We start from the raw sequence: 15,557 nt of genomic DNA on the forward strand, positions 1-15,557 counted from the left end.
TTACTTTTGTTTTTGTAATGGAAACAAAGTCTGTACACATCACTGTGGTATTCAGGTAATCATATTATTTCTGTAATCAAAGCATATTTGTTGACAAGTAATGGCCTACTCTACTAAGCACATAATCATTTCTACATAATTGCTTAATTCCATAGACTACAGGTATAAAATTCACCCGAAATACTAGATACTAGAAACAGTAATAGTATTATAAGCGATTGTTCAACACTTTGAAAATCAGTTTAATATTTGAAGTGTATTTGAACAAAACTGTCAAAAACAAGAGGGCGTCAATACTTACATTTGTGATGCTATAATAGAAGCATACAAGAACATCAAATTTCACAATAACATACACAACATATAATGGAATCAGTTATGCATTTACATTAAAAATGGTTTAAAAAACAGCTAAATGACTATTTTACCCTTACACATCTCGAGATTTTACTGCAACAAGACATTAAGCGTAGATATAAAGACTATAATAACAAGTGAAAGAAACATACTTTTCAACAAATTATTTCCTTTCACTCTGCTTTGTTGCTCCTGTCCATCAAAATTAAAAGGAAAATGATGTTCTTCACCCATTTCTTTATTGGTTTAATCTACATTTTATTGACACTGCAATCAATTTATCTTCCTGTTATAGGATTCATGCATCTCTAGATATGTTGACATCTTTAACGAAGACTTTCATGCTGTTCTTGCATTCACCCCAAAACTGCATAATTAAAAATAAAAACAACATTCTGGGACACTATTTTCCATAGGCGAAAGCAATATATTACTCCAAAGTCCCAGTTGGACAATTTAAAACGCATTGTTTTCTTGCGAGGTGGCTTGAGAGAGAACCACCTGTTAATGAGAAAACCTGCAGAATGAGGCACACCTGGGCTGACTGAATAATTAGCAGCCGGAGAGAGTGAATTCCCACACGAGGGAAAGGAGTTGTTTGGGTTGGGCTCTGTGGAATTGGCCACTCTTTCGGAGTGCTAGTTATTCAATCATTCTCATTCTACAAGTTTTCCCAGTAACGGTTGGCTCTCTCTCCGAACCCCCTCTCGCAACACTTCTGTACAATGTAAAATACATTTCAGCAAAGGAAGCTTTCGTGATCATTTCCCTGCATCAATTTAAAAGTTCCAACGTGTAATGCAAAGGTTATATGATATTTAATGATCCCCAGCAAGTTTTGGGTTCTTAGTGAAGATGTGGTTGATAACTACCTGTTGCAGAAATATTCCGTTGGAATATTCCAGCACTTTCAAGAAGAAGCAAAAAAAGGTACATCTTACTTTGGTATCATTTCATCTTTTTCTTTGTAAAATGTCACTGGCTTTAACATTACAAAAACAAATGTGAGGGCATTATTTCACAGAGGTTACAGTTCACAATTTCACAAATGTAAGCCCCTAAGTTATTGTTGGGACATTTAAGTTTCAAAGTTGTGACCATTAAATATAGCACCAAAGTTGTTTTCCCTGCTAGGAAAGCTTTTCTAAGTATGGGGAACAGCTGGCTTGATTCAGTGTTTATTGCAAAAACAGACTGTTTATATACCAAATAGTTCTGTATCAAAGAAAGTCTTCTAAAGATCCCATGACAAAAAATATTTGGGTCTTTAAAAGGATCCCTTTTCCCATTTCCAGCTTCATATCACTAGAAGATATCAAGCATCCTCCATGTGAATAATGATTTCTAATGAGGTTTCTTCTGCTTCTTTCAGGCTTTGTCTAAACAGCTGTGCATGTTGCCACGACGTCTCGCTTTCTCCACCACTTAAATCAGCTTCCAAAACAAGTTCTGTAGTATCTGACAAGTTTGGGAATGAATGAAGTGTATTATCTGTAAAGAAAATGAGATGAATAACTTTAGCTTTTACTCTTTTAACAACATTTAAGTGTTACAATCCCAAGTCACAACAGAAACAATCTTATTGCGAGAACTGAAGGGCAGTAAACACTTTCTGATCACAGTTGCACTGAAATAATTACATTTTAACAAATCTTTTTAAAGGTTTTTTAACAACTGTAAAAATGTCAACAAATGTTAAAGCACATACTCCTGACAAGAGAAAAAGGTCTCAAGTTCATAAAATGATTTTGTCGGCTGTGGTTATAACAGTACAGACCATTAAGCAAAATACAGTAACAAAAACTCTGTAAGAGATATACAAGTTTAAAATATTCATGAATGGCAAAGTACAGTCCATTTAAGCAACAGGGGAGGCAAGTTACTTAATGATTGTAAGATACAATATCGCACATATCCTCTAAATTACCCACAGTATATCTCCAGTGAGTGCATTTTGTAATTTGTCACACCAAGGTGCCTAAGTACAAATGAAACAAGCACATTGCAATATACTCAATACGACCATTTCCTCACACTTCATGTATTTTCCAAATACACGGGTACCATATCTTTCTGTGCCAATACGATGTCAAATGTCCCCTAAAAAAGTACAATGTACCTGCAGACATGTAACACCTTTGTCATTTATGTCCAAGTAACAGGGGACTACTTTAACAACACAGGTTTATATAAAATACAGTACAATAGGATTCAGGAAATGGTGAAATTTAAAATAACAAAAGTGACAAAAAAAAGCCTGTGGCCACTCTTTCTTTCAACTTCAACTGTAAATACACATACCTCCTAAAACATCAATGGTTTCTTGCTTCAGGTTTATTCTCCAACTCACTTTCCCCGAGTGAAAAGTCTTACTGCTTACTCTCACAGAAACACTTCTTATTTTCAAGCCGACAGGCCCGCAGTCAAATTTCCAGCTTATATTCCCTGACGATGAACCCTCTGTACAAGCAATATAAACCTAAACAGGAAATAGTGATAGCCAAATATTTTTCATTTTTAACATTTAATACGAGAGCAAGGAAAGAGCAAAAAAAAAGTATATAAAATGTTCAGCCTACCCTCTGAAAAGGTTTTAATGATTTCCACCAACAGGTAACATTCAGATTAATATAAAACATCTTCATTATTAAAGTAATAATCTTTACTGTTTGTGTTTGCTATTGATATTCTTGAACATTTCCTATATTACTTATATTATAAAACTTCTCAAACTGTTTGTCTCAAACAGACTCAGTACTAGACACTTTCGTACAGTATACCAGTACTAGGCCTCACTATAATCAGACTTTAAGGGTTCACCATGAAACACCTTATATAATATAAACATTAATTGAAACCAAATAAAATTAAGTAAAAAAGTACATACCATTTGCCAGTCATTCTCAACTTTTCTGAAAATTGATTCCTTCTTCCAGACACCATTCTCCCAACCTTGTATTGTCTCAGATTTGTTCGAAATCCGACAATACTGATCTTTTGCTGGATTATATTGAAGATGGAAATTTTTTTCCTTCTTTTCACCTTCAGAAGGAATGAAAACAAACCCAGGGTTCTGTAAATGCAGAAATCAGAGGTATTGAAGATGAAAAAGCATTACACCGCGCCAGAATTTAAAGGAGGAAAAAAACGCCCTTTGCAACACACATCTCCATCCAGGCCTGAAGGGAGGATCGAGTAGGGACCAGTTTAGACGCCAGAGAGATCATATATTTTGGTTCATTTATGTTTGGCTCACCCAGACGGGGGTGTAGAATAAAGTAGAAAAGGCAATACCACAGTAGAGCCTTCATTTGTTCAAATCTGTTTCTTGAACTACACAGAAAGAAAATCTAAGGTATTATTCTGCACAATATATTGCAGATACTAAAAGTGATCAATCTGAAAATAGGTTATAACACTGCAGGTCTATGAGCAATATTACACCAAGTCTTACCAACAGCTGGATGCCACTTTCCCCCCTTGCCACACGCCAGGCCAAGGAGCCAGAAGTCCGCCCTCCAAGCTCCCCCGGTTTAGGGGTCTTTGGAGAAATAAACTCCACAAGCTCCACCAGCAGTCTCTCCATGAGCTCATTCCTTCTCTCTGCTGTGAGGGACTGCTGCCTCTGTGAAAACACAGTGTGCAGCTTAGAACCGAAGTGATGGACGGTAGTGGATGGAATACTTGCCACAAAGGGACTGGAATCAGAAAGCATAAGAAGAAGTATACAACTATTTCTTCATCAAAAGGTACCCACAAGCACCTAAAAATATACAAGAAGGTCAGCGCACTTTATCCTCTATTTACTTTGTCATGTGCCAGTGAACACCGTGCTGTAAAATGAAATTGCTAGTCTGTTTGTGCCAACGCGTTACACAAATATAAAAGTGAACTGTTCTTTATTTTATACTCCTACATTGGAATAGTCAGCTGTTCTTGAACGTGACACTGCTGGTGCAACCATCAACCGCAATATGAGAGACAACAATAACACATCATTCCCCCCCCGAGACGTGCACAAACAGCCAGCAGGTGGCTAGCAACAGGACTCACTGGTGCACAGGAAGGCAAGAATCCACCAGCCAGCTCCACCCTTACCAGTAATAGCAGAACTCCAGAGGCTCTAGTCGTGATCACAGAAACGTGGATTCAGAGAAATCTCCAGGATACAGTCCTTCTGCCCCCTGAAACAGAAGCTGTTAGGGGATCAACCCCACTCGTCAGCCCTGTTTTATGGACTTTTTTAAATTCTTAATGAGATCTCTTACCGCAGCACTCTGCCCATTGATCGTTTGACGCAGCCAGTCCTCCTGGACTTTTGTCCGCCTGGAAAGAACTTCTTCATGCTTACAAGAATACCTCCAGGTGACATCAACAACCTAGGTATAAAAGATTGCTTAAACATTGTATCTCTAACAAGTTTAAACTCACAACACAAGGCAAGTCAGAGGTTTCTGGTGATAAGATGCAATCGACTGTGCTCAACTCCATCAGACTCCATCAACCACCATGAAACCATGAAACCATGAAAAATGACTCTTCATTTACCTCATCTTTGGAAAAAGCAATGATGTATGAGAGTTTCTTTCCCCAGCCAATCTCATACAAGAGAGGCTTGTCGCAGACATTTTCACACGGGTCACAATGCAGCCATCTGCTCTGAGAGGTAGAATAAACTTCTGTCCAGACGTGATCTGGATCACACAGAAAAAAAAAAGAGCCGCTAAAACAAGAAATGCTTAGCCTATACTTCATGCCCTGAGATTTTATTCTTACGATATGAAGTTTGGTCTAAAATGTGTGGTTACGTTACCAAATAATTCTGCATATCTTCCTTTTATCTCACATTGTCCATACTTTTGTTTTGAAATGAAAAACTCTCAAAAAAATCATTTCATACTTGAAAACAGATTTCACAAATTCACAACTGATTTTTACTGCTATATTTTCTCTCGACTTAGTAACATAACTCAAAACTTAATAAAGCAGTAGTGCAGCTGCTTCTGAGAGAGCACTTCTAAGAATCAATGCACTAAATCAGTGGTTCTCAAACTACTGTGAAAACTGTGGTACGCGGACCGGCAGTGGTACGTGGAGTGCTGCCAGGGGGTACGCCAAATGACCCTGGAACTGTGTCCTGTGCACTGAAAAATCGGGACGGGTTTTCATATTTTGTATTTTAATACGTGTCGAATACGCGGCCTACGTACTACGATACAGTGCGCGATAATACTTCAGTGGACACAAGAGATACTCTGTAATTCTATACCACTCTATAGGAATGCGTGCTATGGACGCAAGTGACTAATTGTATTTAAAAAAAGCTACTGTATCTCCAGCAAATAGGGAGGAAGGAGAATGTGCGTGAATTTGGAACAATGCCAACTTTGTAAACACAGGAATGCATAGAAATGCGTGCTACGAACGCTGGTGATCTTGTGAGCACAGGAAAGCGTGATAGATAACAGAAAAATATTTAAGAACTGTTTTAAATTAATTTGAGAAAAATACACCGAGCGTCTCTGTGTTTTGCTCCCATGCGCATGAAATAAAAACGGAAACGCAGAAAAATGCAAGCTTGCGGATTGCTAAAGCACTATTTTTGAAGAACCTTATTTGCCGTTGGCAAAAGAGCTGACACGTATTATGTGTGGAGAAAAAGCTGCTAAACAGCCCCCTCTGAAACACAGTCACTCACAGAATTATTGAAATGGCGGATGATGTCAAAAGTACGCTGATAGAGCGCGTTCAGATGAGCCGATGCTTCTCTCTGCAATTAGATGAGTCTGTAGTCGATTTGGCCGGTTCGTTTGGTTACGTTAGATACGAGTTTGAGGGCACGTCCCGTTAGGACTTTCTGTTCTGTAAACCGCTACCAACAGGAACTACAGCAGAGCACGTTTCAGCTTCTGAATGAATTTATCGAAGAGAATGGCATCGACTGGATAAAACGCGTCAGAGTTTGTACAGACGGTGCTAGAGCAATGACAAGCCGACATAACGGTGTAGTTGTACAAATTAGAGAGGTTGCTTCAGAAATTAATGGACGCATTGCAACATCCACCGCGAGACCTTTGCCGTCAAGAAAATGCCTGACGATTTAAAATCTGTTAGACTCTGTTGTGAATTGTATCAAGGCTCGAAAAATTAATTCACCTCTGCTTTGCTCGACTAAACAGGCTCACCCCTCTCACTGAAATGGTGCTTTTTTATTAGTTGTTGTTACTGTTTTTTTTCTGTAAAACACTTTGAGAAGCCACCTTTAAAGGCACTATATCAAATAAAGTTTATTTATATAATATTTATTATATGTATGTGTGAGTGTGTGTGCACGCACGCTCATGTTGGTCATTGAGAATTTCTGGGGTTCCTATGAGAAGATGACTTGTAGGTGGTACCTGGATGCTTTAGTTGGATTAGGGGTGGTACTTGGTCCAAAAAGTTTGAGAACCACTGCACTAAATAATAAACATTGTGAGAGGTGTATCAAATCAGGAAATAGATCATCCACAATGGTCAACATCAAAGGAAGGACAAATGGAACTGCTGTAATCACATCCTCAAATATTCATTAAGACACGGCAATAAACCCATAAAGATCTTCCACCGTTGAATTGCTACGGTTAAGAACTCAAGACCATTTTGTTTTTGGCTCAAGATGGTCAACACTACATGAAGCTGTACCTGTGCTGTCCCAGATGTACCTCGCTTCCAGTCCCATTGCTCTACAGCACAATGTGAAACAGTTGGCCCACTCCCCACACCGCCCGCGTCTCGTCTCGAGCAGCTTCTCTGGGTTATTGTACCTGGAAGTTTGGTCAGAAACACCCACAGTCAACGCCAGCCACTGATTTTGCTTGGTGGAAACCATAACTCGGTTGTGTCAAGTAATTAAGATCTAAAGCTTATGATGTCTAGGCACTACTTAAAATACAGTGAAAGAAGTCAGTACAATGCAGTCAAGAAATACGATAAAGATGAGAAAGGAATTGTATAGTCTCCAATTCGTACACCTACATATCTCCATTGACACTTCTAGCAAACGTCTTTATGAACAATGCTTAGGATTCTCCTTTTAGCTGTAGAGCAAGAAAATTATTTCTACTTATTTTATCACAACTCGGTGATATTCAGGGGTGTGTGGTACCTTGGGAACCTATTGACCAGCTGGCACTCTGTGCAGAAGTGATTCTCCACTCTATGGGCATCCCAGCGCAGGTCGTCTGTGGAAGGAGGCAGCTGGCCTGAAGCCTGGGTTGGGCCACCACATCTGCTGCAGGGCAGGCTGTTGACCCAGGAGAAGAACTCGCTCTTGAACCAGCGGAGCAACTCCAGCAACAACAGGTCCTCCGCATTCAGTTTCCCTGTAACAGGAGCAATCAAGCGTAAAAAGAGAGCAGCTACAGAGAACGAGGAATGTCTCTGCTCAAGTAAAAGCCTGGACACAGCCCAAGAACTCCCTATCGGATGCCTGAATAATTCAAGGATTGCTTGACTATTGAGCAAATACGTTTTTTTCAACAAATTATAAGAGTGTCTGCCACCTCAAAATGAAATGTATAAGCGATTTTGATTTCTCATTACTAATGTAACTGAGACTTTTAAATCGAAGTTCTAGTTCAACAAACATACTTCAAGAACAGTTGACTTATTGTTTTTTGACAATAAGTCTACCAAGCTGCTGAATGCAGAAACTTGTATCATTTAATCAGGTACTAGCAAATTGACACACTGCATTCCTCAGCTCCATACATCTCTCTCGACTGCTGTTCTTTTTCTTCCATTTCACAATATGAACTAATGACATGTCAATAAAAAAAAAGAATAGGCTTCAGCTGAGCTTATCGATCATCAGGGGTTCTCCGTGTTCTGTGCCTTTAAGGCATGTGCATCCAGAAATCACTATTTAATACTAAGAACTACTTGATTGCGTTTTTCAGAAAACACATCTTGTTACATTCTTTACTTAATCAGCAGAAACATCAACCTTCTCTTTCAAAGTACAAATAATAAACAAGTTTGTTTTGCCTGGGTCCGCTTTCTGAGCTTCTTGCAGCTTCTCCTTCGCCGCCGTCCAGAGCCGCTCAGCTGGTATGTGGGCGAGAGCCTTTTGCTGAAGCGTGACATCCTCGTACAACATGACGTGCTGGAAATTTGACTGCAGGGTCCTAAAAAACGTCATTCTGGAATCCTTATAAGTAAAAAAAAAAGAAAAAGAATCAAAACAATTAAGTCAAGGAGACATGTTAATACACAACCCACAGCAGTGGTTTACTTCCTCAACTGCGTTTTCTGATCACATGACAACTGTAGTAAAATGACTCAGATGACTCGGAATTCACCTCCTTCTACCTCCAGTCATACAGCTTCGCAATCATGAGGGAGAGCTATACAGCTGTTCGCCCTGGCACAGTTTTCTACACAGCCACAGAAATACTCCCCCTCCATCTCTATTTCTCTACAATCACAAATTTCAACTCACTTGTAAAAAAACAAAAGATGACAAGTGATACACCTGAGCATGCCAAACACGTTGTTTTTTTTTAACCGAAGCAAGTACCTGTTCAAGGGTAAAATTAGCAGTGCCCCACCCCGAAATTAAACTCACAAGTCCACAGTAACCACTATGCCACACTACCAATTGGCATTTAAATTGTTCAAATGGGTTTCCTCCCACAGTCTAAAAACATAATAGGTTAATTGACTACTGGAAAAAGTGGCACTGGTGTGAGTGAGTGCCCTGCAATGGACTGGCGTCCCATCCAGGGTGTATTCTGCCTTGTACCCATTGCTTAGTGGGAAAAGCACCAGCTCCTCCCTGATCCCAAATTGGAAGAAGCGATTAGAAGATGGGTGGATGGATTTTGATACTTTGGCCTACCTCTGGCTTACCTGAAACTGAATACACACTTTTTCATACTGCAGTATTATTATTATTAAGCAGTAATTCATTTCCTTAAATTATGGTCACTTCTTATAGAGCATCTGCAAGTGAGGTTAACAGAATTGCTGCTTAAGGGTGGAGGGTCCCCTGAGGGGTTCCACAGAGTAGGGAAGGAGAGGAGTTATGCTGGATTTGGAGAGGAGTCAGGACGGATGCAACTAGGGAATTGAAGCGCAGAGAATATTCTTTTTGCATCTGTATCTTTCTATTTTCTTTAACAGTGGTCTTTTGCTCCCTTAATCGTACTGCTCTTTAATGACCGCATGTGAACTTTGTTGAAAGTTAATAAAAATAACAGGAAGCAGTAATTGGGGGAGGGGAACAGCAAAAATAACCCCCCCAAAATAACATCGCGACAGTTTACCGTAGGCGTGGGCTGCGAAGCAGGGGCGGGGAGCGGGGCGGACGGAGGTGCCGGGGTTTCGCCGGAGCCAGGGGCGCCTGCTGGCTGGCCGCGAGTGCTGCTGGGACCTGGAGCCGGAACCGACACCGGCAGCGGGCCCCGGAGTCTCATGTCCCTCTCCGTGGCGATCGTCTCTCGGATCCGCCTCAGCTGCTCCACGGACGCGCTTTTCGGAAAGACCAGGTGCGTCTCTGCCTGGAACCCGACAGCAAAGCATGCTTTGTGAAACAAGCACGCAAGGTCGGCGTCTGAAGGGGGAACCGCGACGCGTTTTTCACATTGCGGGGTTAGAAAGAATCAGCAGTGATGAGTACGCTTCAAACTGCAATAAAAGTCAAATGTACACAGTCACGCGTAAAAACTCCCATTTACATCACAAAATAGACAGAAGTTCCAGAAACATGATTCAGAACAAGGCAACAAAACTTCCGGTGACATGATGGGCACTGTGACATTGTAAACTAGCAGGCTTGTGAATACTGTACATCTCCTTTAATCCAACAGAAATATTGCTTTCAATTTCGAGACGTTTTGCCAACACATACTACTTACTAGTTAACTCTGCCTGCAGATCACATGGGAACATTTCTGAGGTGAAATGTCTGCTTCCACAACCTGCATTTCTTCGCTCGTGCATCAGATCACACTGGTCACTACAGTGACTAGTGAGCAGGAAGGGCCGCATCACGGCGCAATTCGGGGGAACTTGAAGGCGAGTTTCCAACAAAATGGCGACGAGCACTTGCCCAAAATTCAGAATTTTTTGCTCACTTCAAAATTTGTCATTTTTTTTATATCAATTGATTTATTGAGCTAGTGAGATTAAATAGCCGGGCTGAGAAATAGAGATTGCGGTTCCCCCTCTGATTTCCTCCTACAGTGCAATCACATACTGGTAGGTTAATTGGCTTCTGTAAAAAAAATGGATCCTGGTGTGAGTGTGTCAATGTCTGTGTGTTCCCTCTGATGGACTGGCGTCCCATCCCAGGTGTGTCCCAGCTTGTGGCCGGTGATTGCTTGGACAGGCAGCCAGAAAAGCACGATATTAGTGTAAGGATGATTATTATCTTTGTAACACTAAACTGAAGTGGTCAGAAAATCGATGGATTGATGGATGGGATAGCTTCACGAAAAATCCATAATAAAGCATGTAAAGTTCACAATTATGACACTCTTATAAGCCTTATTGAAGGAGGTTGTGTAGCTGAATGTACAGACACATTTATGAATTAAAAGTGAACTTTACCTCCTGAAAGCCCATCTCAAAAAGGCATTCCACAGCTCCCTTGATGGGCAAAAGTCTGGTAGAAAACGTTGGATTTCCAATTCGGATTGATCTGTACTTGTCCTCACTTGGATTTCTGATCGGATCACATAATAAAGAAAATTCAGGACTGCGGTATGACACTTCGGCGGTACTTTAATATAGTTCAGTAACTATATTAAAGTATTTAAAATATATTATAGTGTTATACTATAAAATGCTATATATTATCATTAGTATTTATATTTTATATTAACAATAGATTACTCTTACTTTACAAACCTGTTGATTAATACAGCAGATACAACGTATAGTACAATCTATGCATACACCATGTTAGGGAAGAGTTACTTAATGTACTTAATTGTGCAATACTAAGAAACAAACTGAATTACATACGGCAGTCATACATCATGTAAAATATAATCTGAGTGTCCTGGCGTAGTTACTTCAAATTAGTAACAACTTTGGTCGAAGGGATTCGCTTTCAAGCGATAACTAGCATTAATTTAAAAAAGCTTCCTTAAAAGTCGACTGACTTGAAACATTAAGAAGCTAAGATTTCAGACTCAGTCTTCAGCTGTCCGCGTGTCTTAAGACACATTTATCAACGCGTCATTTTATAAGTACACCACTCAAAATGATATTTTTATTTGTAAAAAACAAATCATTTACCTGCTTGCTTACGAATGATGACTGCGCACAACACAACGAGCAATGACCAGCGCACTGTTGGTTTAACTTTCCGTATAATATTGCACGCTTACCTGAGTATATTATCGGCATATGTCAGCAACAACTTGGAGACATCCAAAAAGACATCATTAGGATTTTCACATAAAGCATTCACCCCCTGCGATCCGGCCATGATCTCCTGCTGCCCCAATTCCACTTTCGGGTTCCTCACATTGAAACTGCAGCAGTACTCCACTTCAGGAGCTGCCTCGGCTGTGCCTGACCGAAATGCTGGGTTTCGCTCCTATGATTCTTCTAAGATGGCGTTTTAATTTCAACCCTGCCTCTCACATTATTTATGTGTTCGTTGCGGAATAATGCTATTTGAAAAACTATACACAATAACGGAGCTGCGAAACATCGCAGAGTCAGGCACGCTGTTCAGTGCCCATAAGTTAGACAGCTGTAATAACAGCAAGTGTAGGCACATGGCGCAGAAAGGATCGGGCTTTGCAATAATTAAGGTCGTGGTTTGTCATGTATTTTAAAGACGTGTATAAGAGTAGTGTCAAAGTTTCTATGTTTTTTTTGTGGACTGGGTGAAGTCTTATCGTTAAGAATTTTAATAGCTATTTTTTTTCAATAGAACGACTTATTAAGAAACAGTAAAGTCACTTTTTTTTAACAAGAGCTCGAATGTAATTGCGTTTTTCTAATATATTGAGCTCTTTTTAGATAAGACTTGAATTTGTCCTGACAACATTATTAATATTTCTAGCCTCATTTTTATATAAAAAACTATAATAAAGAATGATTGATTATACGTATTATTTGCTTAAACTGTTGAGATCGTAGACGTTTGGAGGACTGTAAATTGGATTTTTTTTTCTTGTAAGGTGAATCGGTTGTGGTTGTCGTGTTTCCCACAGTATTTGAAAGTCAAATAAATACATCAGTTCCCAAAATGTTAAACTTGCCAAAACTGTTAAAGAAATCAACGAAATGTAATCTCTTCTGCCTAAGAAACTGTATCTACTGTGCAAGTCCCCGCTTGAGATACTACGGCACTGCTTATCCACCAGAGACTCGCAGGCGGGTTGTGGTTACCGGAATAGGACTTGTTTCTCCCCTCGGAATAGGAAGCTCCTTGCCTTGGGAGCGCTTGATACGAGCTGAAAGCGGAATCATTAGCTTGGACTCAGAAGCCTATAAAAATGTTCCGTGCAAAGTGGCAGCTTGCGTGCCCAGAGGAGAAGGAGAAGGGCAATTCAAGGAGGAGATGTTTGTGTCCAAGGGGGAGATGAACAGCATGTCTCTGGCGACTGTCATGGCCCTGGGGGCAACAGAACTGGCCATGAAAGACTCGGGCTGGTACCCGTTAAGCACCCAGGAACAGTTTACCACCGGCGTGGCGGTGGGGATGGGGATGGTCCCACTGGACGAGATAGCAAGAACTGCTGTGCTGTTTGAAACCAAGGGCTACGGGAAGGTCAGCCCGTTCTTTGTTCCCAGGATCCTGGTCAATATGGCAGCGGGACACATCAGCATCAAATACAAGATGAAAGGTCCCAACCATGCAGTGTCCACAGCATGCACCACGGGGGCCCATGCCATTGGGGACGCGGCCCGGTTTATTTGCCACGGGGATGCCGCGGTGATGGTCGCGGGAGGCACCGAAGCCTGTATCGGCCCCCTGTCCATCTCCGGGTTCGCCCGGGCTCGCGCGCTGAGCACCAGCTGGAACGCAGCCCCGAAACTCGCCTCGCGGCCCTTCCACCCCGAAAGGGAGGGGTTCGTGATGGGGGAGGGGGCTGCCGTGCTGGTGCTGGAGGAATATAACCACGCCATAGACCGGGGAGCCAGGCTGTACGCAGAGGTGCTTGGCTATGGACTCTCCGGTGACGCCAGTCACATAACTGCTCCTACCACTGATGGAGACGGGGCGTTCAGGTACTGCCTGGCTTCTGCTCATCTCTTCTCAGTGTCTAGCGTCTGAAATGTGTTTCTTCTTCTACACGATGGGTATACAGTATATAAGGTATACAGTACACCACTCTAATCTCTGTTCTCAAAGATGGTTTTCCGAACTCAGACTACAGAAACCAAAATTGTCCTGCAGCTAGGATCACACCTTCCCCCTTCTCTTAACGACAGACTACTTTTCTTCTAAATTTTCTCCACTCATTTCACACCTCTGTACACCTGTTCTGACTTCACACCTCTTGATTGGCCTCTCTTTCTGTCCCCTGCTCCCGCCTCTCGCTCCTCCTCTCTCCCAGCCTTTGTTCTCCTATGCTACCTTACCTTTGCCTACTGCCTTGTCTTCCTCACACCTGAAGAAGGCTCCACGGCTGAAACGTTGTGTTTTCTTTCTTCTTTTTTTCAGCATGGAATAAACCTTCGTTCCTTTGCAGCCTACGCATCCGGACGCAGCTACCCACCTGAGCTACTACAGTATATAATCTGTTCACTCTTGGCGCTACTGTATAAATCTCTGCTACCGATAGAAAAAGCAGGATTGTTGGCACCAAGCCTCATGAGAAAGGACACTGCTGTGATTTGGGGGGGATTTTTATTAACGTACTGTGTTATATTTGCAGGTGCATGTCTGCCGCTATAAAGGATGCTGGTATAAAGCCGGAAGATGTGACCTACGTTAATGCGCATGCCACCTCAACACCACTGGGGGACGCTGCTGAGAACACCGCCATCAAGAGGCTCTTCCGGAAGCATGCCTATTCTTTGGCTGTCTCCTCCACAAAAGGGGCAACAGGACACCTGCTGGGAGCAGCTGGGGCGTTGGAGGCAGCCATAACTGTCCTGGCCTGTCACCACAGTGTGTTGCCTCCGACCCTGAATCTTGATAGAACCGACCCCGAGTTTGACCTCAACTACGTTCCCTGCGCAGCTCAGGATTGGAAGACTGAAGGGAGACGAATCGCCCTCTCCAATTCCTTTGGATTCGGGGGCACTAACGCAACGCTGTGTTTTGCCAGCATCTAAAACGTTTGTCTCTGTTGACTCATGAAATAGTTAGAATTTTAAAGACAGATGTAGCTGGCATTTTTCGATGGAAAAGCAAGCGCTCGTGTTTGAATCCATTTCAGTTTTAAACCTGCCTTCGTTGCCCTGTCTTATTGTGTCCCTCTACTCCCACCTATGTAAGCTATGCAAGTTGAAATTCAAATATTGTTACTGTAGCTTCGGTGTTTCTTAAAACCTATCGTGATCAAAGCAAGTAACTTTTGACTTCATACTAAATCATTAATTCAGGTTTGTCTGTTTTTTTTTCTGGGGTAATGTACAGTTTAAATTTAGATTTCGATTCATTTTCTGTATTATTCAGTTGGTAGAACAAAAGAACTTGTTTATGTGAAGGTATCCAGTTACTGAATATAAGGTATTAGAGACAGTGAGCATGTCTGAACTGTATGAAGAAGGTGATGATAGGGGATTATTTACAAATACCACATCACTTTAATAGCCAAAGCTCTGAACAAAGGACAATTATTTTAGATTACGATATTGAACATGCAATTTAGTAGAAAAACAGATTCGGGGGGAACAGTGGCTCTGTGGCTAAGGATCTGTGGCTGTGGCTGGAAGGTTGCTGGTTCAAATCCCGCAGCCGGCAGAGGATCTCCATTGTGCCAGTTTGTTCTCCGCTGGGTTTTTTCAAGCCTTGAGCACAGTGGGGTTTTTTCTCATGCCATGTAAGCTTTCAGTTACTCGATTTGTTTTATTAAGTAATCCTTTAGTAATGTGGTTTCAGATTTGTAAATGTCGTCAATCTCAGATTATTTGTAAAGTCTGCAATGTTTAAGACAGGTCGTCGACTCCAGTCCTGGAACAGCGTATTCCAGCTGCCTGCTTAGGTCTCTTTAAACTTGGGAACATCTGTTAAATTGCCCAAA

General features: G+C 41.4%; 2 protein-coding genes across 4 annotated transcripts; one reads left to right on the forward strand and one right to left on the reverse strand.

Moving 5' to 3' along the window:
- Positions 1-218: 218 nt before the first annotated feature.
- On the reverse strand, positions 219-11,904 carry ngly1 (N-glycanase 1). Of its 3 annotated transcripts, none has more exons than XM_088601677.1 (12): positions 11,736-11,894; positions 10,951-11,065; positions 9,666-9,899; positions 8,386-8,548; positions 7,505-7,721; positions 7,042-7,163; positions 4,906-5,051; positions 4,626-4,736; positions 3,812-3,982; positions 3,245-3,430; positions 2,659-2,836; positions 219-1,848 (listed from the first exon to the last, which is right to left on the reverse strand). In XM_088601677.1, the coding sequence occupies exons 1-12, from the start codon at positions 11,834-11,836 to the stop codon at positions 1,673-1,675; spliced, it is 1,920 nt and encodes a 639-aa protein (XP_088457803.1). In that variant the 5' UTR covers positions 11,837-11,894; the 3' UTR covers positions 219-1,672. The 3 variants fall into 3 exon arrangements, with proteins under 3 accessions (XP_088457803.1, XP_088457801.1, XP_088457802.1); XM_088601675.1 differs by having other exon boundaries at positions 11,644-11,779; XM_088601676.1 differs by lacking the exon at positions 219-1,848 and having other exon boundaries at positions 2,660-2,836; positions 3,245-3,399; positions 11,736-11,904.
- A 198-nt stretch (positions 11,905-12,102) lies between these two features.
- On the forward strand, positions 12,103-15,276 carry oxsm (3-oxoacyl-ACP synthase, mitochondrial). Its single transcript, XM_088601678.1, has 2 exons — positions 12,103-13,593; positions 14,244-15,276. The coding sequence occupies exons 1-2, from the start codon at positions 12,608-12,610 to the stop codon at positions 14,644-14,646; spliced, it is 1,389 nt and encodes a 462-aa protein (XP_088457804.1). The 5' UTR covers positions 12,103-12,607; the 3' UTR covers positions 14,647-15,276.
- Positions 15,277-15,557: the final 281 nt, after the last annotated feature.

The sequence above is a fragment of the Lepisosteus platostomus genome, chromosome 12 (assembly GCF_059453375.1).
Source record: "Lepisosteus platostomus isolate fLepPlt1 chromosome 12, fLepPlt1.hap1, whole genome shotgun sequence".
NCBI classification, from domain to species: domain Eukaryota; kingdom Metazoa; phylum Chordata; class Actinopteri; order Semionotiformes; family Lepisosteidae; genus Lepisosteus; species Lepisosteus platostomus.